Consider the following 24,222-nt stretch of genomic DNA (forward strand, 5'->3'; position numbering starts at 1 on the left):
AGCTCTTAACCTGGGCTCTGCCGGGTGCTGGGTGCACGGCCGGGCACAGCGACTCTGGGCAGGGAGACTCACCCTTTTGCTCAGGTGATGAACACGACTGCTGGTGATGTGCAGCCGGGTCCATGCTGCCGCAGGGGCTCAGCCATGGGTCAGCACCCTTCCCTGTGCACCAGCAGGGCCTCAACCATCAGCTTCTCGTAGCCACCATGCTCTGCACCAGTCGGGGCTGACACCTCTTGCCAGGAATGGGAGCTGGCTCCCCGGCGTCTGGCTCCTCAGGTGAATTGTGGTGTGCCCTGAGCCTACGCCAGGAAAATGCCAGCAGATGAAACTCCGTCTCAGGCCAAGAGACACGAAGATGGATGTGTTTTCCTTGCCTGGCTTATCTCACAGGCGGTGCTTCCCACCGGAGCCCGGCGCTGTTTGTGTGCGCTCGGCTCCTGGCACGGGGGCAGGAGATGATTAGACAACAAACACTGTGGCGTACCTCTCCCGAGCCTGCAGCCCGCCCCTGCCTTGCTGAGACCACGGGCCCAGCAGGGAGTTGCGTCCCGGGGGCCGAATCCCAGGGCTGGCTGCAGCTGCACCGGGGCTGCAGGGGGAAAAGAGCCGCACGACCCCGCAGCTGGTCGGGCACCGCGTGAGCTGCAGTGCGAGCTACACGGGGGACAGGGCTGCGGCTGCCTCAGCTGCTCCCCCAGGGACCCGCTCCCAGACTGGACCCCTGCCGTGAAGGAGTCGCTTTGGCGTTGCAGAGCCAGTGCAGCTCTGCAAGGTGAGGGACAGAACAGTCCTACCATCCTGCTTGTTCCTAGGTTGGAGGAGGCAGCGGTGCCAGCCCGGAGGCCTTGCTCCATGCACGCCCCTTGGTTTCATAAGGGCAGTACACCAGGCAGATCCCCACCTCCGCAGACTCTGCACTGCTGGGTTCAACCCAGAATTAAGGTCAAGGAAGGGGGTTTTTTTAAGGCAAAACCAAATAAATGCAAAATAAGTAGTAGTGGATCAAGCAAAACTTTCTGGAAATTCAGACTGAGACTGTTGCATTGGCCTAGTTAAGCTGAAATCTGGAAAAAAAATCCAATATTTTGGTACTTTCAAGGTACGCAGTTTGGATCCAGGACAGCCTGCACAAATCCAGCCATTTTCATTTAAAAGATTTTGAAAAGCTAAAAAGAGCTTTGAAGCAAAGCTCAACAGAAATTTTTATGTATTACTTTACTTGATGTATTACTTTACCTTTTCACTTGTGAGTCCAGGCCCAAAGGCCAAATTTCCCCTAACTCCACATCCTCCTCTTGCCCCCTCCCCATGCCCACGCTTCGGCCTGCCAGCTGAGGAGGAGAACCGGGTAATTCACAGCCTCTTCAAGAAATACTCCTGATCACTGGTGCTTATGAGGGCAGTTCACTGCGCACGACCCCCAGTCTTGTTTGCACCTACCACCACCTGTACAAAAACGCACTTTGGCTGCCCAGGAGAAAAACAAGATGCCAGGGCCAAAGAAAAGGGGAATCCCAAAGGCGAGAGGGTGAGAACAGAGACTTGCCTGATGGGGATGCGTCCCCATTTGTCACCCACTGAGCAGTGATGCTGGAGACATCAATTCATGAGGCCATCACCTACAGAGAGAAGAGAAAAGACATTAGAGAAGAGAAATCAAAGGGGTTTCTCTGTCCTGGGGATTTGGCTCCTGGGCTCTCTTCCCATTGCTCAGGGAAATGCCCAGGAGGTGTAAAGCTCCATGCTGACTTTGCAGGGGACCTAACGGCAGGTTCCCAGCCACACAGAATACAGCTGTGAAAATCACACCAGGGAGGTGGCAGGAAACAAAGGACTTTGGACAGACAGGCTTAATCCATTTAACTTCAGTTTCTCTCTCACTTGCCTCCCCTTTCCCCTTTAGTATCATCACAGATCTCTTCCCCCACCTCATCTCAGTCCAAAGTGCCTGACAGCAGTTTCACATCCAAGTGGCCCATGGACTGAAAGAGTTATTCCACCTTTGCTGCTCACAAACAAGCAGAACCAGACCCGCTGTTCCCTTCCTCCCTCTTGCACAGTCTCTTTCCACCAAAACCTGCTGGGGAGGGGGCTGCTGAGAGAGGTTATCCCCAGGTGGTGGTTCCTGTTGAGACTCCTGCTACGATGCCACTTCGCCCAGGCGTTCCCAAGGTCCCTCCTTGCTGGAAAGCCTTAGGGGAGTGGGAGAAGAGCTAATGCTTGTGGCCACAAGGACTTGGAAAACCCATGTCAGCTCTGCTGCTTGCTAGGACTGGAAGGCACTGAAGCAGATGCTGAGCAAGAAGAGCTACGTGTGGAGATGCTGTATCAGTGACATGGGTAACTGTCGGGACCTTCCAACCACGAAGGCTTCCACTGAGCTCCTGCAGCCATCACGAGATCCCCAAACCCCAAATTTGGCTCCAGCCTGGCAGGAGCTGCAGGAAAGCAAGCAGACAGCGTCTGCACTGAGAGATGTCAGGCTGTTGGCACTCTGGGGCTGGGGTGGGAGCCCTGTGCTTATCTGCCAGCAGCCTCTGTACATTCAGCAAGCTGCAAACTGAGGTAGGGATGAGGGCTGAATGAACAGAGAGTAGCTGAGAGAGCTCCCAGCACAGGACCACTAGCAAAAAAGACTTCTGCCAGCTGTGCATAGGGCCCTCTGCAGAAGGTGAGCACTCAAGCCCCCAAAACACTCAATGGGCCATTTTCCCGCTGCTAAACATCTACTTGCTTGGCTGGGAAATATTTGTAGTCCCAAACATCACGCACTTTCTTTTGTGTGAAGTGCCTTGGCAGGAGCCAGCAGTTCTCACATGCGGTCCCATCTCTGCAAGGACTGTGTTTCCCAGAACACCCCCTTCAAAAGTCTCCCTTTATTAAGAAGAGCCAAACTGCCTGTCGCTGCCTCACAGGCTGCTCCCACGCCTTTCCCCGCTTCCCCAGGGCACCAACAGGCTCCACTGCCACAGGCTGGAAAGCACTGAGCTCCCAGAGACACCAGCATTCAAATAAAAGACAGTAAAGAAAAGAGAGACAAAGGCAGGAAAGCTTTTCTTGCTGGAACCCAGCTGTCTGGCTCAGAGCAAAGCAAGAAAGTAGGATCTGCCCTGCATTCCTGGGGCACAGCCAGAATAGCAGGAGAAGGGTAAATTCCACAGTGTAAGGTCTGAGCCCCGTGAACACCAGCTCCTCGCTTCTACCCTTTTGCTTTCCCTTGTTACAAGTAAGGGCTCGGGGATACGCCAAACACAGTGCTCCGGTGCAGGGACATCTCGCCAACAGCCCGCTAGCTAAGCACAGCAGCACCTTCCAAGCACGGCCATGACCAGGCTCTTTCTTCTCGCATCTGCTTACCGTACCCGGTATTTACATCCTCAGTATGGTTCCCATAAAACAAAACATGAACAACTGATCACAGACAAATAAAACAGTAATACAGTCCAGGACGTCAGGAAGCCTTACCCACTCCCTGCACATCAGCCCAGGCAGCTGGAGATCAAAGTTTTATTATTTGCATACATTTCTTGAAACAATTTGCAGCTGAACTCAGTCTACTGAGGGGATGCTGACACAGTCCAGGGTTTCTCCCATAGAAACAGGAACTGAGAAAACAGATCTGTGCATTGCTGCCTCCATCTCCAGGTGGCTGAGCAGATGGAGGTTTTGGCATCTCCAAAACGAGGGGTGTTCCCCGCCTTCCCCTTCCTCAGCATCCCGCACAGGGAAAGCCTTCTTGCAAATGGTAAGTGAAGGTCTAGGCACACACAGATGACTTCAGCAGAGCCCTGCGCAGGCAAAGCAGGGATGCAGGCACATTTTGTGCATTAAACCCAGACATCAGTGGGGACTGAGAGGTCTCGGCGGGCACAGAGGGTCTAAGGAGACTGTGGTACCCCTAGGCAGGAGAGGTGAAAGCCACCTTTAAACTGACCCGTTTAAAGCCATCCCAATCCAGACAGAAATCAGTTGCAAGACTGGAAACACTGACACAGAGCGTAGGTAACTCCCGGCAGCTGCTCCCTCGCTTGCAGATGCAAAAGCCGGGCGGCGAGGCAATGTGTCACCCCGGGGGTGCAATGCGTGGCCCCAGGGACCTCCATAGCCTGCTTCGGGCAGGGGAGGCGGGGGGGGGGACCCCCGTTGCACACGGCCCGGCGGCATCGCGGGAGGGGGGGTCCCGCCCGTCCCGCCCCGCTCCGCCCCGCCGCCGGGGGCGGCGGGGCGGAGCGGGGCGGGACGGGCGGGACCCCCCCTCCCGCGATGCCGCCGGGCCGTGTCCCCCCGGCTCGTAGAGCCGCTGCTCGGGGAGAACAAAAGGCAGGAGCGGGAGGAGGCGCGGGGAGGAGGGCAGGCGGCCACGGGGGGGGATAAAAGGCTCAGCGGGACACCCCCCCCCCCCCCCGACCCCCCGCCCCATGTCCGATCCCGCTCCGCCACCCGGTATGGCCCGTCCGCCGCTGCCCGCCGCTGCCTTGCTGGCCGCCGCCTTGCTGCACTGCGCGCCCGCCGCGCCCGCCCGCCGCCACAAGCCGGTGAGTCGGGACCACCCGGTGCCTCTTCCCCGGTGCTCCGTGTTGCGTGTGTGTGTGTGTGTGTCTGTCCCCTCCCCGTTAAGTCCCAGCCGCTCCTCGCTCCGCAACTCTCCGGTGCAGCCCCGAGGGGAGCATCTCCCCGACAGACCCCTCCGCTGAGCGGGATGAGCCGCCCCCCCCTTCTCCATCGCCCCCCCCAAGCCGCCCTCGGGATGCCGGCACGGACAGCGATGCGCTGCCGGGAGTCACCGACCAGGCTGCCCCTGCCCCGGCGATGCCTCAGCCGTGTCCCCCGCCCGGGCACCCCCGCTCCGCGGGTTCCTCTTGGCACGTTAGGGGAGTTTTCATAGGCGTGCTCCCTTCCGCGGAGCGGGACGAGGAGGGTTTACGAGAGGACACGGGATCCCCCCTTCCTTTAAAGGCAGCGGAGCACTCGCTGCCTGCTAATAACACTCCCCGCATGCGGCGCTGGCAATTCCGAGAAGTGTTACGGGGAGGAGAGACTAAAGGGATGAATCAAACGCGCAGGCAGGAGGGGAGCAGCAGGGCTCTTTCTTCCTGCACATGCCTGCCAGATCCCAGCACCTGGATGGAGCTGCGAGCAGCAGGGACTGCTGCTGCCAGAGGAGAGCAGCGGCGTGCGAGGGATTCGGGGGACGGGAGAAGACAGAGAGCTCCTTGTGCTGGGAATGTGTGCGTGCGTAATTGGGTTATTATATACATGCGCTTCGCTAGTGTGCCATAAAATAATGACAGAGCAAATGCCCGGTAGCAGCCCAAGGGGATTAGTTCAGGTTCTGTCGATGGTTTTATTATCAGCTCTGTCATCTGAGTACTTTCTAACTTGGCTGCTAAATACGCTGTGGGCTGGGACTTGGCACAGAGCAGCCTTGGCCCCCAAAGTGCTTGTATTATTCCAAACAAAATGTCACTGCGCTTGGCTCCACTCTGCCTCTGAGGAAGGTGAGGCCAAGCACTTGGGCGGTGGCACCTTGCACCCCACTTATGACACCCCGTACCCCAGTTATGACACTGCTCTGTGGATTTCATCCCCATCTGAATGCAGCAAGTGGTGGGCTGGGAGGGACCTGCCTAAAGCTGGAGACCGCTGGTTCCTGTGGGGACATTGGCTGGGCTGGCGGGTGCCTCACGCTCTCCCGTGAGCCAGCTGTGAAGCTGCTGCTCCTGGAGGGACCTGCACCACCTCTGGTCCTGGTCTTGCTGCTAGCAAGGACCTGTGCGGGATGCCCGGGGAAGGGAGAGCCAGCCTGGGTTTCACACCATCTGAGCTTGGGTCCCGTCCAGCTGCAGTGTGCACTGTTCATCTCCTTTGCTGGTGCTTGTAGCTGCTGACCGACTGCAGAGGTTGCTGGGGCTCATCTGCCTTGGCCAGCACCCCTTGAACAGAGGGAATACACCAAACTGCTGGATGAGCGCAGAGCTAATGCAGGTGTCCGGGTCTGCTCAGGCTCCTGGGCCATCTAATCCACAACCACACTCCTGAAGAAGGTCCCCCCAGTTGGCACTCTTTGCCTAGAGATGGTTTCTTCCTCATCCCAGCTTAATGCTCTGCATCATGAGTGCTAATACTTTCCTACTTGGCTGGAGTAACTCCAGGTGATGCTCCTACAGGTATGTTTTGTTCAGGACCACCTTGTGTTTGTGTGTTTGACCAGCCATGTGGAGCTTGGGGTTTCAAATCAATGTATTTCACTCAGTCTTTGCAGAGATGGTGGCTGCATTGGTTTGGGGTTGAAAATGAACAGATGATTTCCCATCCTTTCAAATAGCAGTTCCCTCATGCCACATAGCTGCCCTTTTGGGTTCCTTATCTGGTGTCAAGGCTTCTAAAGGTCACTCTGGTGCCTTTGAGGTAAAGCCAGCATCACAGTGGTTGCTCTCACATACGACGTAAGTTAACAGCAGTGCACCCCATTCCTCTCCCAGCTGGGGTACGTGTGTTAGCATGGAACGGCTGAAATGGGATTGCTGGGCTGACAGTGGTCTGTGTGTGGTTTCTGGCCTCAGCCCTTCTCTACCCTGTATTACCAGAGAGCTCTGCCATGCCATCTCATGTTCACTGCTCTGGATACTTTGAGTCTCTCCACACAGAGACATGTTTCTCTGTGTCTAACAGCAGCTAATTTCCTGTCTGGGCACCTCTTGCTGTTGGGTGATGAGAAAGAAAGGAGATGAGGGGCTCAGCTGGGAAAAGAGACTTGCAATCCTACAAGACAGATAACGGTGACTTCCTCGAGCTGTGCTAGTAGATGGGGTGGGCAAGGACTGCGCGAGGCAGCACCTTGCGCCGTGGGATGCTGCACTGTGACTATTCAGTGCTCCAGTAATAAGTCACAACAGCAGTACTGAGCACGGAGGGAATCGAGGGCTAAGAGTCATTTTAAAGCCACGCTACACAGGGCAAGTTGCAGGAGCTGTGTTCTTTGTAGCAAACCCTGTAGATGTCCTTCACTTTTACATTAACACCTAAAGAAAGAAAGAGAAAACTGAGAGCAGAATACAGGCTGTGTCTGCTGTCCACTGTAAAACTTGAGAACAAAAGATCTGCAGTCCTCGGGGCAGTGCACGCGCAGACACTGAATTCCTGCATTGCTTTCGGCTCCCCTGGGAAATCAAAGTCTGTCCATTTGCTGGGAAACTCTCTCTCCATGGAGAAGTGGCGGGCACCCTCCCAGCTGCCAGTGTAATCCCTTGGGAGCCGTATCCTGCAGCTCTCGCCCTGAACCCAGCAGGTTCCCCACTAGAAACACGGCGCTGCCTTCCCTGCAGCCCAGGAGCCGGGGAGGCCGCCTGCCTCGCTCAGGGCTCAGGCAGCTCCTGCAGGAAGGATTTGATTTGCACTGTTTGGTTTGGCTATTTAAATACTGCAGTGAGTGTTGGGGTAATGTTAGGCATGTTTATCCTCTGCTCTGGGAGAGATTCAAGACACATGTAAGCAGTTATTCTCCAGCGAGTTTGTTGTGTTTGTGCTTTCACGTGCAACGCACACACACTCACCCTGCAGTGTACCAAGACTTGGGGTGTGCAGTGGCAAAGCAGACCGGGGAGGGAGAAGAGAGCAGGGAGGAGAGAAGCACTTTGGGGAGGATTCCCCACTCGAGCTCACGCTGCGCTTTGCTTGGTTCCCCCACACGTATCCTGCCCTGGCACCTTAACCTGCGGGGCTCAGCAGAGCAGGGTGCACTGTCTAAGTCTTGCTTAAAAAAGGATCTTCTGTGGAAAAATCGTCCTGCAGAGACTTTTCACACCAAAAGCGCCGTCAGCTCTTTCCTACTAATCCCAAGTACGCAGACAGGTAAATGAAGGGTTCCTGCATATTCTTACACTGGGGATGGCTCAGCTGTGACGTGAATGGAAGCGCTGCCGAGTCTGCACATAGCTGTCCACCAAAATGAAAAGCAGAGCACTTCTGGGATTCGCTGAGAGCCACAGACATGTTTTTAGAAGTTCACCGAGATCCCAGTGCAGATGAGACCCACAAGGACAGGCAGATGACCACACTTCCTCCTCTTAGTGGGATTTGGGCAGGAGAGACATCCCCATCTCTCAAAAATGGCTCCGTGACAATTAGTGGAGGGGGAAAATCCCCCAGACATCTCCAGGAGATTGGGCAGGGGACAGTGCTTGTCTTGTGGGTTCGGAGATCCCAGCCTGCCCATCGGAGCAGCATTGCTCCCTGAGGGTAGATCATCCCCCCATAGCTCTAGAGAGGGCTGCACTCTGCCAGGTGGCCATACCCAGGGGGAGATGTCCTGGCTGTTGTCCTTGGGCTGGGCACCAATGGGTCATTGCTCACCTTAGCTTGGATGTAATCACACAATGAACAAAACATCTCAACCCTCTTCCTGCTCTGCCTGGAGTGTGCTGCATCCTAGAGTGGTTTCTTGATTTCAAGGGGATTTCTAGGTCATCAGATTAAGGGCTCTTGAAACCTTTTGCTATCCTGGCATCCTAGGGCTTGTTTGCTTTGTAAGTACTCCTGTTTCTGGCAAACTGTTGCTTGGGTGACACCAGCAGCTTGGTTGTGGTGTTGTTGATGGACTAGACTCACAAACTGTCACGTAATTAAAGTGTCTGATAATAAAAATAGTCCTGCAGTGTTTATTCATTTGCTTTCTCTTGTTACATCAGAGCCTGGGTCATCTTATTCTGTCTGTGAGCATAAACATTTGCAGTCCATAATGTTTCATGTTCCACGTTGCTTAGGAAAAATAAACATTTTCCTTTTTTTGTTGCCAACAACAACTACCACCAAATAATCCGGAAACAAACTGTCAGGCCCCAGGAGGTAGTGCTTGATGGTGCCATGGAGTTTGGGAAGCGTGCTGTGTATGCATGGCCAGGCACTGCGGCACCTCCCGTTTGGCCTCATTTGGCCAAAGTTTGGCCTCAGCCCTTGCGTTCCCCCGGCTTTGTCTGCAGCGGGGCCAGGCTGCAGCCTAGCATGAAAGAGCCAGTCCTGTAGCAGAAGTATTTTGTGTAAGCAAAGAATTCTTAGAGGGGTTGGGAGACTCTGCTTGTTCTCAGGGAGGTAGGATCAATAAATCTGGTGGCTTTGCCTAGCCATTTTTTCCACCGAGTTTCCATTGTTTCCACTGAGAGTGCCTCGACCAGGAGCGTGCTTAGCTCAGGGTCTGACCAGACCACAAACACAATCTGTTTCTGCCGTGAAATTTCAGCTGCGGCATTAGCACCTTCTGAGGCCAGTCTGCGTCCGGGACACAACCTGACTGGAGTGGAGCTGGCTCCAGTTTTACCACTAACCATCAGCTGTAGCTGCACTTTCAAATCCAACCCCTGCAAATCCATGCTGGGCAGAGAGGCAGGCTCACCAAAAAAGCCGGCCATGGTACCCTGTGCATCAGGACAACGGTGCTGATCTCAGGCAGGAACATTGCTGCAGCCTGTTAAGGGAGTGCAGAGCCCCTGAGAGGCACAACAGTGGACAGAAACGGGGCGACAAGACTGCCCTACATGAGAACTGCAGGAGAAAGCATCTCTGCTCTCCTTCCCCACGCATTGAACTAAGGGCAGGAGTGCTCCGGGGTGCAGGTTCATAGGTGGGAGGATAATGCTAGCTGAAGAGGCAGCAAACACCAGGGCCTCGCCAAACACTCTGAGTAACAGAAGGAGAAAGCAGTGAGAAATGGAAAAGCAGCAGCAGAAGGGACAGGGAGGTGGGGAGAAAGCTCATGAGCTCATTGCCTAGCAGAAGAGGAAACAGCCCCCAATGACAGGGGAAGTATCCAAGACTGATGGGATTCGTGTTGTAACTTGTCCAGTCACTCCCGTCTGATGGGGATGGGGGGGGTCTCCTTTCATGTCCGTGCTGCAGGAGCAGGCAGGAGCCCTGGTAATTAGGTACGCGACAGAGGAGACAAGTTTAAGTTCAGGGCAGGCAGCAGAGGCTGGACCCAGGCAGAGGACAGCATTGGGTTTGTCAGTACCAGGCACTGGCCTCACTCAAGGGTTTTTATATGCAGCGTTGCTGATACTCCACTGTAGCTGCGCTGCTCCTGCTGCTTCTTCTCCTGGGAGGCTCTGGAGGGCGAGTGCTGCCCAGCACAATGAGGTTAAAGATGCTCCCAGCTCCTTGGAATGGCTGGGACACTTCCTGGGAAGCTTGGCTGGTGTTCATCTGGCCCCAACAGACCCAGAAGCGATGGCTGTTGTATTGCAGCAGTTGAGGGCTGATAAAGCTGTGAGGAACCGAGTGGGCAGTCCGTACCTCAGCTGTGGTTTCTGCACTCCCATGGGATCTATCCTTTCCCTCCTGTCCCCCGCCTCAGCCTTTTGGTCACAATGCTGCTAGGAAGAGGCACTTTCTTTGCAAGGGGCTGTGGCCAGCCTGCAGCACAGCCCTCTCTGTGTATGGCTTTGCTCCTCTGCTGTCCTCGCTGCTCTTGACCCTTGGTTTCAGGCCTGGCAGACCCTCTGCGCTTGTGTTGTGCAGGTATTTTGCTGCTCAGTCTCTATTGCAAAGCCCTGGCCTCGTCCCTTGGCTAAAAACTGCCTGTTCCCATGCACAGCAGCCACCCCAACTGCAGGTTATACTGGGAAGGGCAGTGCAAGTGGCTGCACACAGCCTTCGCCAGAGGCTCAGGTCTGGCTCTGCACTCCGCTGGTCGGAACACCTGCCCTGGGTTGCAGGGACTTTCCTTTGGTTTTGGTTTTTGGTAATCCTTTCCCCTCTGGTGGTGGGATGGGAGGAACGGGGATGCTTTGATAGTTACCTAGCAGCCAGTGCCCTCCTCATCCTCTCTTCACAGGTTTGCACTCGCTTCAGCAGCAGCACAGCCCTAAGCAAACCCCTAAGCTTACAGTTGAGGCATTACACCACTGCTCAGAACAAGGCAGGATCTCCCCAAGAGAGGGTGGGTTCAGCACTGGGTGGGAAGGATGCAACCTTAAGCAAGAGGATGTGTTATCTAAGCCTTGGGAAGTGCCTGCAGCGAGGTGTGTCCAGCCAAGGAGACTGAAATCTCCAGCCTGACGCGTCTCCTGAGCATTGTTTGGTGAGTGGTTTCTAACTCTCACATTTCCCCTTGCCGGCTGCGCCTGCAGTGGCATTTTCCAGCCCTTTCCTGCTACGGTGCTAATGTCGTTGCAGTGACGACAGGGAGAGACTCGCTGTTTGTCTAGGGGCACAGCGAGCACACAGGGCAGCAGGGCAGGTCTCGCCTCCTGCCTCCACCCAGAGCCATTTGCAGGGCCAGGCGGTGTCCCCTCCCAGGGCCGGTCACCGCAGAGGGCAGGCAGGCGGGAGCAGGGAGGGTCCTGCCTAAGGCAAGGTGGGGTTTGGATGGCTGGAAGCTGGGATTCCTGCCAGTGGCCTTGGGCTAACCAAAGAGAGAGAAAACCTACCTCTGGTCTGTCTCTGAACATGGGATCCCTCAGGGCAAGAAGGAAACAAGCAGTTCCTCTTTCAGTTTATGTCAGTGCCCCCAGCCAGGAAGGCAACGATCAGCCTTCCTGGGAGACCGGGAGATGTGCTTAGCAAAGCCAAGACAAAAACCAGGAGTAAAGCCATCTGTGTCAGCCTCAGCTCGCTCACTTACCTGGGCGACTCCTGAGGGTTTCCCAGTGCTCCCAGTTCCACAGCCAGGGCTCTCCCCATGGTCCATCTCCACTCTGGGCGCAGCTGTCCTGCAACTCCTGATCCTGGGAAACCAGACACATTAATCACCCCATGTCCTCAGGCAGCAGGACCTGCCTCTGGTGGCAGTGGGGGCTCTTGAGCACACCCGGGACCAAAGAGCCGAGCGGCCCTCCAGGCTGGGCATTGGTGAGACAGCTGCCATTATGTGCTTGGCAGAGGGTCTCATTGGGGCTGGGAGCAAGAGGTTGGCCAGGACATGAACCTTATCAGCTCCTTCTGCCAACTGTCCTTCACAGGCGCTAGCTGCCAGCCCAGGCAGGGTGCCAAGCACCTCTTAGCAAGCTCCTCTTAGAGAGACAGGTACCTCCGACCTGGCAGGGCTCCAGCGTTCAGCAGGAGCAGCCCAGTGCAGACTCCCCTGGGACAGCCAGCCCCTACTGCCTCCTTCCACTAAAGCACTGGGTGGATTCCCAGTGCCATGGCTGGTGGGTTGGGTAGGCTTTGCTGTTCAGGATGTCAAATGGCTTTCTCTCTTTGCATGTGTTGATGGTGCGGTTCCTGTGGTGTATGAAAGTGCACTGGGACACCAGGATTGGGTCGATGGTTTCTAAGGCAAAGGCTGGCAGGTGCCAAGCCACCAAGGGTGTCTGGCTGGCTGGGGAGGACAAGCCAGCAGGCTGGAGTGGTGACAGACACACGAAAAGCCGGACACCTAAACTGCACCTTGTGTGACCTCCCTGGCTCCTGTGTCTATCCGTGTGTCGCTCAGAGGCACGGGGCCGCTACGGAGTCAGGAGCTCCGTAGCGGAATTAATGCCAAGGGCTTCACACTTCATTCCAGCCCGCATGAATGGGCTCATTGTAGGGAACAGAGCAGCGGCAGCACGCGGATTACATGGCATCATGGCAGCCCTGGCATCATGCCATCCTGACCTTCGTGTTCCCGGCAGGGCAGCCAGGAGAGCTGGCCTGGAAGAAGGCAGCTCTTTTCAGGGGAAGGAAGGGGATCTCTAAACCCCAGGTCATCACTCTGGAGCCCTGTGGGATGGAGCCTGCCTGTCCGAACCGAGATGCGGCACTGCTGCATCTCAGCTACTTCTGCTGCTCAAACACCTATACATTTGCCTGCACAGAATCAGGCAAAAAATTCTGTGTTTGGACCTCTGGCTTGTGCAGCATGGTGACACAGGGACCAAGCGCTTCTCAACCCACATGCCTCACAGCAGGTCGGGGGTTATGCTTGAATCATGTGTCATGGTGGCCCCGTAGTCCTGCTATCAGGTAGGAAACCAATGGAAGTCAGCTAATTAGCACCAATTAATGTTGCCAAAAGGAACAGTGCTTTTCCAACTAAGTGTGGGAGAGCCAAGGTGATCTTATCCCCAAGCAGAATCACAGGCACAGTGAGGCAAGCGGGTATGGTCCATCCATCCCTCCGCAGAATTGGTGACCTCAGGAAGTGACAGGGGCTGCAGAGACAGTCACTGCTGGTCTCTGCCCCATGGGCTGGGCTAAGTCACCCCCCCCCAGATCCATGTGTCCTGCTCTCCAGCTTGTGCTATCCCCCAGCCATGCTGAGAGCCTGCTCACCATGCCAGGACAGCAAGGGGACACCATGGGAGTGACAATGGGGAACACATCTGTGTGCTGGGGGCTAAAGGCTTCCTCCCATTAATATCTCCTCTACCCAGGGCCAGGAGGGAATAAAGGATGTGGGGCAAAGGGGGAGAATTTACTCCCTAGTGATTTGTTTCATTCTTGAAGGGTCTGGTTCTCATCCACAGTTTGCAAAAGCATTTCCTGCCGGCCAGTTGCCAAGGAAAAGCCGACCAAAAATAGCCCAGTGCTTAGGAGGTGCCATGGCACGACACAGTGCCTCCCAGGTGCAACCCAGCCTGGCAGCAGCGGAGCCCAGGGAACAGAGGATGTTTATGGGGAGCAGTTTGTGCCCCAGCAGTGGGGGAACAGCCCCAGGCAGAGGTGGAACTCACCGCTGCAGGACTGCTGTGGGCAGATGTTCACCATGCTGCATCAGGACCTCTCTTCCCAGACACTGAAGTCATGGCTTTGCTTTTCCCTTTTAGGACATGTCTCGAAAGCATCACACCTGGAAGGAGCAGAGCCCTTGGCTCTCTTCCTTGATGAACGCTGTGGGGACCCATGTGCCGGCCAAGGGCTTTTCCATGGGCGTGGATGAGCAGGTGGCACGCTGGAACCCACCCCGGTGCGGTGTGCCGGACCTCCCAGTGTTGCCGGACAGCCAGAATGGGCGGAATCGGCAGAAGCGGTTCGTCCTCTCCGGCGGGCGCTGGGACAAGACCAATCTCACCTACAAGTAAGAGAGGCCCAAAATGGGAGTCAGGCTGGCTTGCTTCTCCCTCCCCAAACCTCTCAATCTGATATTCCCTGGAGCACGGCATGCTGTGATGTGACCATAAAAGCTGGAGGGCAGCCAGGAGCAGGGGAGCCACATGCTGAACCACCAGCAGGGTTGTACCCAGCACCTCCGCATCCCCTCACACACACGCTCCTATAAACACAGCTGTCCACCCACCCCTGCCCAAACACATTGTGCACAGCCATTGCATCACCCCTTGGTCAGTCCCCCATCAACAACCTCATGCACATACGTTCACTTCCCTACATCAAGTCCTGACATGTGCCGAGCCTCCACCACCAGCCCTCTCCTGCTGTGCCTTTGCTCCCCCGAGCCACCCTGCTGTGGGCTCACCTCACAGTTTATTTTAAAAAGATCTTTTTATTCAGCTGTTATTGATGTTCCCATAAACACAACTTCAGTGTAAAGTTTTGCCCACATCACCCCACACATTCTGAATTGTGAGTCTGCTCAGCAGGCTTGTGGGAGGATTGTGTTGCCTCCCCAGTTGCCCACAGGGCCATGAGTGGAGAGGTGAGCACACTCGTATGGACTTTGACAGCATGTAAATCATCTTTTGTTTAATTAAGTGCGGGAGACAGTTCCTCATAGCATTAGGAGGCTATAGATAACAGAAAGGCTTCTTCCTTTTTTTTTTTTTTGATCAACAGTGTTAAAGAAACACAGCAGATGAACACGTGCCAACACAGTTAGGGGAAGGGAAAGCAAGCTCCCTCTGCACAGACCTTACAGTCTGCTTATGTTATAGGAGGGCAGAAGAGGCAGCAGCTGCTCTCAGCAAGCCCAGGTTTCCAGGGACAAAACCCGCAGAGACTGACGAGGAGAAATCACATCACACCACTCCCAGGCACCTCTGTGGGGGCAGACTCATGGGGGACAGACCTGGAAATGCTGCAGCACTGCACTCCAGAAAAACACAGATCCGCAAAGCTCTCCGGGGAGCTCACCTCTGGGCCCACCAGCCAAAGGGTTTCACCACTGACGGGATTTATCTGCTTGCACATGTTCCTTGGAAGAGGGTGCTGGAGCAGTGCTTGTATGGATTGGAGATGTTCTGGTGCTGAGAGAGAGGGGAACCCTAGTGATGTTGAGCCTACAGCTAGTGTGTTCATGACAGCAGTGTCCATGGGACAGCAGCTGATGCTCTCCTCATCCAGTGTCTGTTGCTTTTCAGAATTATCAGGTTCCCGTGGCAACTTGTAAAAGCTAAAGTGAGAAGGACCATCGAGGAAGCTTTGAAAGTCTGGAGTGATGTGACCCCGCTAACCTTCACTGAGGTGCAGGAGGGACGGGCTGACATCGTCATCGATTTCACAAGGTGAGCACGGTGGGCAGCAGCACCCTCCTCCCAGACACAGCAGCAGCCTTGCAGGCAAGACCCCAAGCCTCTAACCAGAGCAGAGAGCTGCCAGCACGCAACTTAGGCGCTTAAGTGGAGGCTCATATTTCTGCTTTCAGACACTGGGATTTTTTTTATTCTTTCTTTTTTTTTTCAGTTGTGGGCTGCTTGGTCTAAGTGCAGCTGTTTCATGCTGGCTGTGCACAGTACGGTTACTGATCATTCATTAATTTTCTTGGTACATTTACGTTTCTCTGCCCACAGGCTGTTTTCCTAAGCGTTTGTTTTGATTTTCCGTCTTCAGGTCCTCCATCCTGTCCCTTGACTGAACGACGTAACTGTCTGCCCAAAGACAAATATAGTTTCTTGGTTAAATGAATCTTGGCTCCTGGCCTAAAATTCACTTTTGGCAAAATACGCACGGGGGCAAAGACTTCCCTCTGCTACATGTTTGCACAAAACTAATAAAGGCAGTGGAGACCGTCCAAGCAGTGATGCGATTTGCATGCTGTCTCTTTGCTGGTGCCTCCCCCAGCTCTCTGAAGTGGCCACGTCTCTCATGGGTTTCCTTCAATAATCAACAGTGGGCTTGGATTGAGTGAGGATCTGAGGGTTTGGCTGGATTCGCTGCCAGCTGCCCCTCTGCATCCCCCCACTGCTCAGCTATGTCAACTTAATCTTGGCTCAAGGAGTCACCTCCTTAATTGTTTAGGCTCCATGGTCAGCTTTGGTCTGGGAGCTGAATGCAGGGAGGAGAGAGACATTGCTGAGAAAACATATGAACTCCCCAGTGCTTGCTGTGACCGAGCTCTGCTTCCTCAGTGCCCTGATGCAGAACTGAGTTTGTGGCAATCCGAAGGGCTCAAAACAATCGATCCAGACTGGTGGGATGAACTTGGGACAGGAGTGAGAGCTGCTGTCCCCTCACAGTGGCTCCCCACCTTTGGCCATATGATGCTGTTCACTGGAGGCATGTGGCCATTTGTCTGAGGTGTGATGTGTCTTCCCTCCAGGTACTGGCACGGAGATAACTTGCCTTTCGACGGGCCCGGAGGGATCCTGGCACATGCGTTTTTCCCCAAGACGCACCGGGAGGGAGATGTCCATTTTGACTATGACGAGACCTGGACCATTGGGAACAACCTGGGTATGGTACTGTTTCGGGGGAGCTGTGGGCCCTCCAGGATGCTTATCAGGGCACTTGGAAATAACTCAGTTGCGCTGTGAACAGGGACCCTGTAAAACCGAGAGGCCACAATCATTTTTGTGGTGTGCATTGTCATCTCCTGCCACTTCCAACCCTACTGGTAGTATTCCGGTCTTTTCTTGTCATCTTTCAGCCACAGCGAAACCTGTGTCCAGCACCAGGAACCTGGTTTCCCAGTGGGCTTCCCCTGTGCGGAGGGAGCAAGAGGGACGCATTCGAGAGAGACGGCTCCTCTGCCCAGCCAGGTGCCCAGCCACTTGGGAATTGCACCCAGCATTGGCAGGTGCCATTAGAAATAAAGCAGGGAAGGGATGAAGGAAAACTGAGGCTCAAGCACTGGGTGACACAGTTGTCTTCCAAAGGACAGCCTGAGCCCCAGTCCCTGCACGCACCGTGCACTGCCTGCCCTCAAACAAGTCCATAAAGGGAAACCACCCGGGCTCCAGCTCTGCCCCGGTGGCCTGGGAATGCTCTGACCATAAACAACGTCACATCAAATCAAGACTCTTTTTTTTTTCTTTCTTTTTTTTTTCATTTTGCTAATAATAGATCCAAGCTGGTAGCTCTCTGCTCCGGCACTCAGGGTATGGTGTCACAGTATCTCATGAGATACTGCAGTACCGCCTGGGACCATCTGGATCAGTGCCCAAAGCTTCAGTTTCTGCAAGCCTCACCAAAATTAACCCAGGTCAGCCCCTCCTCCTCCTTCCCGGTTTATCTATAGGGACAAAGCCGCAATCACAAAGCCCAAGTTAAACCCCTGCCTCTCTGGGGTTTCCCAAACATTTTGTCCATGTTGATGTTCAGGGATGGGCTCCCCCAAAGTCCACTTTATTGCCAGTTGTATGCCAGACTCTGCACGGGGCACAGGACCGCTATGTCTCCGACCCTATTCATGCTGACCTGAAACAAGAACCACAGAGCACCAGATCTTTCTGGAGAAGTGTTTCTACTCCTTAGGGAAGGGTGAGCTCTGTCCTTTTTCACCCCCCGTTGGGGCTGCCTGTGTTGTTGAAGAATTTCCTACATTCTTCCACAAAGACAGTGTCAAACCAGGAACTGAAAATAGATGCCAGTTCCCATCAGAATCCAGCCCTATTCTACGGCCTTTTTTCCCCCTACGCCTTTCATGAACAAATGTTGTAAAAGCTCTTTGCAGCTAATTGCCATTTAATATGCTGAAAAGAGCTTTACAATATAAACATGGATAAATCCTTGCCTCAGCTCTCAGTGAGACGGGGAAATCCTTAGCCTCATTTTACAGATGGGAGAGGAGAAATATAAGGAGGGTCAAGGTGTGCCCTGGGGTCACCCCAGAGCTGTGCAGGAAGCAGGACTCCACGTGGAGGATCTTCTGCAAGGGGCACAGCGATGGCCCCCCAGCACAGCTCCTTCAGGCGTGCTGTTGTTCACCTCCCCCGGAGAACCTGACAATAGCACAACCGATCTGCCAACACTGGAAAGCACCGAGTGAGGAGCCTGCCAAGCTAAACACAAGTGTCTGAAAGTTTGTAATAAATCACTGACATAGAAATCCCACTTTCTCAGCTGACCTAGATGTGTTGATTTAATTGGGTCAGTGCTGTGTAAATTCATCACTTCAACATAAAGCTGACCAGTGGAGGAAGACGGGGTCACCTTCCCCTCCGCCCTTCCCAGGCGTTCCTCCCAGCTGCATCCCCCTGTCCCTTCCCATCCCGTCCCCGTGCTGAGAAGTGACCTGCTCCCCTGGAGCCAGCAGGGAATTCCTGCTTGAAGCAGCCAGGCTGGCTGACTCACATCCCTGCCTTTCTCATCGCTTGGGCGATAGCTTGGAGGATTTCTGGCTGAACGCAAGTGAATGAATACGCTGGGACTTGTCAACAAACATCCCTGCTCACAAGCTTCGCTCCTTAATATGCCTCTCCTCCAGCTTTCCCTGAAATGTATCAGCTTCAAAAAGGATCCATTGGAAGCTACATAACACCTGCCAAATGACACATTTTAGTATACTGAAATCCACTTTTCCCGCACTCCTTTTCTAGATGCTCCGAGGTCATGTATTCCTAAAACCTGAACTCCCATAAATCTACTTGAGTCTGGTGAAAAAGGCCCAGGCCTTGACACTGGATAATTTTTTATGGACTTATTCTAAATGTCACCTTCTTGCTACAGTCCACACACAGGCAACAATGAGCTCCCTCTGCTGTCTGTGTGACAACAGCCATTAGCAAGTTTTAATCCTCACTGACGCGGGTATCTTCCATAGCAGATGTGATCTAAATGGGACCTGATACGCTACAGCTGTAGCCAACAACTGCTGCAAGGCTGGGTGGACAAAAACTAACCGTACCACCCCTACACCTACTTCTATGGGCCAGACTCCTTTTTCTGTGCAAATATCTTCTATCCAAAAGCACACAGAAACCCTTTTGCTTCCTGATGGCTGATGGGGTACAGAAGCCCCTGGTGACAGAATTACAAATTACCAACTTGCCCAGGCTAGTACCTGAGCATACGAATTCACTCACAGTGCTCCAGGAAAACCCTGGGAACAACAACCTGCAAGCGTCGTAGTTGAGGTAGATTTATCTTTCCTTGTGTTAGGGTCCTACAACATACCTCAGTGCATTGTCAGTGGCTGATAATTGGCAGAGGTGAGCCTAGGAGGCAGGCGTCCCCCGCACAAGCAGGCAAAAGCATCTCCCATCTTTTCCTTTTGCAGGCACTGACCTCCTGCAAGTGGCTGCTCATGAGTTTGGCCACGTCCTGGGCCTGCAGCACACGGCTGTCTCCAAGTCACTAATGTCTCCTTTCTACATCTTCCGCTACCCGCTAAGCCTGAGTGAGGACGACAAGCAAGGTATCCAGTACCTCTATGGGAAACCCAAACTGGATGCTGACCCAACCCCAACTCAGTCAGCAGAGCTGCCCCAGCCAGACTTTGAAACAAATGAGATCACCAATGTGGAGGTGAGTCAACAGCTTGTCTGTGTCCTCCTCTAACACCATGGCTGGGACTGTCCTCACTGTGAAGCCAGGAGCAGGCTTATACGTGTCTGTCTTCCACACATGCTGCTGAGCCCAGGTCGGGACCCCAGGGCTGGCAGCGCCAGCCAGCCTGGGTTGTGCAGGGAGGGGATCTTTGGGCAGCACGTGCCCAACCAAAACTGGCTGAAAGTAGGACTGCTGCATTAGCAACCCATGCAGTTTTGTAGCCCTGGAGCTGCTTGCCCAGGGCCTGGAGCGAGTGCTGTAGATGCCAGAGGGCAAGAGATCCTGCTGTTGAAACCTCCTTCTGTCTAACTGTGCCCGGGAGGTCTTCCTCCGAGCAGCATCCCTTAGGAACAGCCTGGATTTAAACAGCATTTAGGAAAAGATTCTACTGCCAGGAGCAGAGGGTGTTAGCAGGCTTTGCTGGTGAGACACCAGGAGGATGTATGGCCCTCCTGTGGGCTCAAAGTGAGGGTGGCCACTGCGGTGCGGGGTAAAGGCCCAGACGCAGGAACTTCTCATCCATTGAACCCAGCCTGGGCAAGGGGGGCTCCTGTGAATCCAAGCACCTAACCGGCCGTGCTTTGGCAGTCTGTGCAGCCCGACGCCTGCAACACAGCTTTTGATGCCGCAGCCACCATCCGAGGGGAGCTCTTCTTCTTCAAGTCTCGCTATGTGTGGCGACTCCGAGCTGGAAAACTGCAGGACGGCTACCCAGCTCTGGCCTCCCGCCACTGGCAGGGGATCCCCAGCTCTGTTGATGCCACCTTTGAGGACCCTCTGGGCAATATCTGGTTTTTCCAAGGTAAGAGCTGTACTGGGATCAGATGGCTTGGAAATGCACCTTCTTTACTGAGGGGTATTCAGGGCCCAACAAGTTCCTGAGAGAAAAATCCTTCTGGACATCCTCAGCAATCCAGTGATCCTTGTTATTTGTTTCCTTCTCTGTTTAGTTTAAACTTTTTAGCAGATATTGAGGGGGGAAGAGAGAAGGAGGGGTCACTTTTATTTTAGGCACATCCATGATCTCCCAGTCTTCTCCTCTGGAACACAAATGTTAGCTTTAAGCCTCTGCCCTGGCAATGCTGCTGGCAGAGGAGGAGGAAGGAAACACTTGCTGCATCTCCCCAGCTGTCCTGGGAAGCACTGTGCCAGAAGAGAGCCCCAAACAGTCACAGGTTGTGAAACTCCTGAGCCTGTGCTCAAGGGATGGACAGCATCTTCTCTGCTCCTCAGAGACCTGGATGCGGAGCTTCTGTAGTACCCCTAGACTGAACGAGCCTACAGGGAGCCTGTGTGCAGAGCCAGGCAACCTCCTGCCACCACAGGGATTAAAACCCAATCACCCATGGGGGGCCAAACCTCCTCCTGGCCATCTCTGGAGTTCGAGACCAGCAACACCCCCTGTTTCAGCTCCACTGTTTTCTTTAATGCTCTTTCCAAGTGTAAATTTAATAGCGGGAACGCAAAATGACGTGGCTACCCAGCTGCCCTGGGTGTGCGTGCCCCATCTGCACACCATGAAACTGAGCACCAGAAAGCACACCACGTGGCTCTGCAGGCAGAGTTCCTGCATAAACACATTACTTAGCACCTGACCCACACACAAGGACTTACAGTGCTAAAATTGGCAGGCTCCTGCCATGAGTTAAAATGAGATAAGGGGAAAGTATTACATGCCTTAGGCTAATTACAGAGATTCCCATTTTAATCTAATCTGGAAATATGCTTCCAGTCTCTATTTCATCTTGGCAACTTCTTCCTGGTTTCTGTAGCTTGTTCCTTTACAGCCGCATGCCCCCTTTGTGCCTGTGCATGCCCACATACATTCTCCTCCAAGAGATGAGTTTGCAGGATAGAGGCTGGTCCCTCCAGCCAAATCTTTTAGTATAACTTCCATGAACAGAGAAAAGACAGCTGCTAGAACAGTCCTCCTCATCCCACCACTGACACCCTCCAGGTTGGATCAAGGTGGGAAGTCAGCGTCTCATGCTGCTGGCACTTTGGGCACCCATCAGTGACGGTGTCCATGACACTGGTGGGGTTTTTGCCTCTCAGGCACAGCTTTCCCTGGGAGCTCTGCCAAGGCACCAGCTCCAGTTGCGCAGTTGACTGCCGAATTATCTGACACCAAAGAGCTTCTGACCCCTCATCTCCCTTTTCTGTCTCCTCGCCAGATTCTCAGTACTGGATTTATGATGGTGAGAGACGGGTATCTGGTCCCACCCCGATTGTGGAGCTGGGCCTCCCTGCATCCCCTGTGCAGGCAGCTCTGGTGTGGGGGGCTGAGAAGAACAAGATCTACATCTTCGGTGGAGGCAACTACTGGCGCTTCAACCCTCACACTCGCCAGGTGGACAACATCTACCCCCGGACCATGGCCGACTGGCGCGGCGTCCCTCAGGAGATCGATGGCGCTTTTCAGGATGAGTTTGGTCAGTGCCAGCAGGGACATGGCCTGCTCTGGGGTGGGTGCTCAGGCTGACACCACTGCCCGGCTAGAAGAACTGGGCAGATTTAGACTTTCGGTAGTAGTGGACACTTCCCAGCCACAGAACATTCTGTATAGTGGAGAGAGAGAGAGGGGCAGCTCCCTCCAGTGGGTAGGGAGCTGAGGCTTCCCCCATAAAAGTGAGATGTTTTGTCATTATTAATTGCAACAATCAACAATTAAGTGTCTGATAGAATTCAAACTTCTGACCAAGAAATGGTCACAGAGTCCTACCCAGCTGTTACAGCTCACAACAAAGTGATGAGAAAACAGCAGAAACACTGCCCACACCTCAGCCTAAGCAGCTGTCCCGAATGAACAGGCTGCTTTTGGTATTACCTAGTCCTCCCAGATGTGCCCCATGCTGCAGACAGCACGGCAGTGCCACAGAAACACAGAGGATGGCCAGGGTGCTTGGAATGACAGGTGCGGTGACTGGCCCTCTCCGCCCAAAGGATGCGGTGGAATGGCTCCCCACTGCTTCCAGAGCCAAAATCCCAGAGCAGCTTCCCCTGCAGTAACAGATGCTCTGCAGCAGGTTGTCACCAGCCATCTGTCATGGGCCCTATTCAGGTCCTAGACGTCCTCTGCCCTCTCAGGGCTGGGCCACTACCTGGGTACAGTGTATTTAAAACCACGAGGAATATAAAATAAAATCAAATCCTGCTTACTCTCCCATCAAAACTAAAACAGTGTAAGCTGAAAACCTGGGTTCAAGTGAAACTAATGTAGCAGCATCTCCTGCCTCTTCCAGGCTCTCTTTTAGTACTGCACATGCTGCAGAGTGTCAACAAGACAAAATGCTAGTGAAGAGCTCTGAGCTGTGCCAGCCCTGTCTCTCCTAACCCCTCCTCTCTCACCCACAGGCTTTGCCTATTTCCTGAGAGGCCGAGATTACTGGAAGTTCGATCCAGTCCAGGTGAAAGTGCTAGAGGGCTACCCACGCCACATCAGCCAGGACTTCTTCAGCTGTACGTCTTCCTCCAACTCCTTCAGATGAGGGGGGTGCTTGTATCCTTCATGCTTCCCTTTCATCACCCTGACCTCCAGCAGCCACACAGAGGGTTCCCTCTGCTATTCCTGGCTTCCTTTCAGGCTCAGCATCTGACAAAACAGGTGTCTGTCACAAGTGACAAAGTTTGCTACTCTCCAGTTCCAGCAGCCCCAGCTTCAGTTGCTATCAATATAAAAGCATCTGCCGTGTTCTTTGCAGGCAAGAGCAGCCACTAAACCCTTAATGTGGCCATACTCTTCCAGCAGTAGCATCCCAAAAGCCATCAAGCCAGCCTGGAATGGGATCACACTTTCCTAATTAACCTGGACCCCATCCCATAGGACTATGTTTACATTGCTCACAGCAGCAGCCCTTTGCTGCTCCAGCCGTCGGCCGGGGAGGAGGAACACTTCCACCGAGACACCTCCTTCGGCCTTGGCCAGGGACTTCGAAGGACACCGGCTGCATGAGGAAGAACACTGACGTGTGGCTGTGGCCTGGGTCACTTCACCTGGGCTGCAGTGGTGACTGCCAGTACCCTGCCACAGCCCTACTCCTGGTTTTATGTTCTATCAGTAGTACGTGTTAGGATTTTATAACAATTTGTATATAGACGAGGGCCCCCCTTCCTTCCACGGTGCTGGGTGCCAGTGCTGGACGCTGCCCCATCTCCCTGTGCTCATACCGGGTTCGGTTCCCCATCCCGGGTTGCTCGTGGCTGCGCTGACCCGTCTCCCACCGCTGCCCCCGGCCCGCCCGGACGCCAGGCTGGGGCTGACACCGGCCCAGCTCTTTGCACACCCCTCCTGGCTACGTAACCTCATGCCAAAGAACCCAAGGGGGCGGCGGTCGGTTTCTCCCCGTCACACCTCTCAACCCGCCCCGGTGACCGGCTGAGGGACACCGCGGCGCGCGGGCCGGGCTGCTGCCGGCGCGAGGGGGACCGTTACCCCAACCGGGGGGGGTGGGGGGTGTCTCGGTGCCGGCCCCTGCTCACGAGCGCAGCTGTAAACGCCCGTACGGCGCGTGCAACGCCGCGCGTGCCCGGGTGCCGTCTGTATTTATGTACCGCCCAATAAACCGCCTCTTTTCTAAGCGCCGCCCGCCCGGGCCGCCCCGTCCGTCCGTCCGTCCGTCGGGGGCCGCCCCTCAGGGGCCGCCC

At 54.5% G+C, this 24,222-nt stretch overlaps 1 protein-coding gene across 1 annotated transcript; it reads left to right on the top strand.

Annotated features, from left to right (window-relative positions):
* The first annotated feature begins 4,259 nt into the window (after positions 1-4,259).
* Positions 4,260-24,157, top strand: MMP11 (matrix metallopeptidase 11). The gene is made up of 8 exons (XM_075769479.1): positions 4,260-4,538; positions 13,743-13,993; positions 15,231-15,374; positions 16,409-16,542; positions 19,307-19,554; positions 20,167-20,380; positions 21,753-22,010; positions 22,933-24,157. The coding sequence occupies exons 1-8, from the start codon at positions 4,422-4,424 to the stop codon at positions 23,064-23,066; spliced, it is 1,500 nt and encodes a 499-aa protein (XP_075625594.1). The 5' UTR covers positions 4,260-4,421; the 3' UTR covers positions 23,067-24,157.
* Positions 24,158-24,222: the final 65 nt, after the last annotated feature.

Source organism: Balearica regulorum, chromosome 17 (assembly GCF_011004875.1).
Source record: "Balearica regulorum gibbericeps isolate bBalReg1 chromosome 17, bBalReg1.pri, whole genome shotgun sequence".
Taxonomy (NCBI): Eukaryota; Metazoa; Chordata; class Aves; order Gruiformes; family Gruidae; genus Balearica; species Balearica regulorum.

Coding starts and splice junctions, on each gene's coding strand:
- MMP11 (XM_075769479.1), top strand. CDS start 4,422: ATGTCCGATCCCGCTCCGCCACCCGGTATGGCCCGTCCGCCGCTGCCC. Junction 13,994..15,230: donor AAGACCAATCTCACCTACAA/GTAAGAGAGGCC, acceptor GTTGCTTTTCAG/AATTATCAGGTTCCCGTGGC. Junction 22,011..22,932: donor CGCTTTTCAGGATGAGTTTG/GTCAGTGCCAGC, acceptor TCTCACCCACAG/GCTTTGCCTATTTCCTGAGA.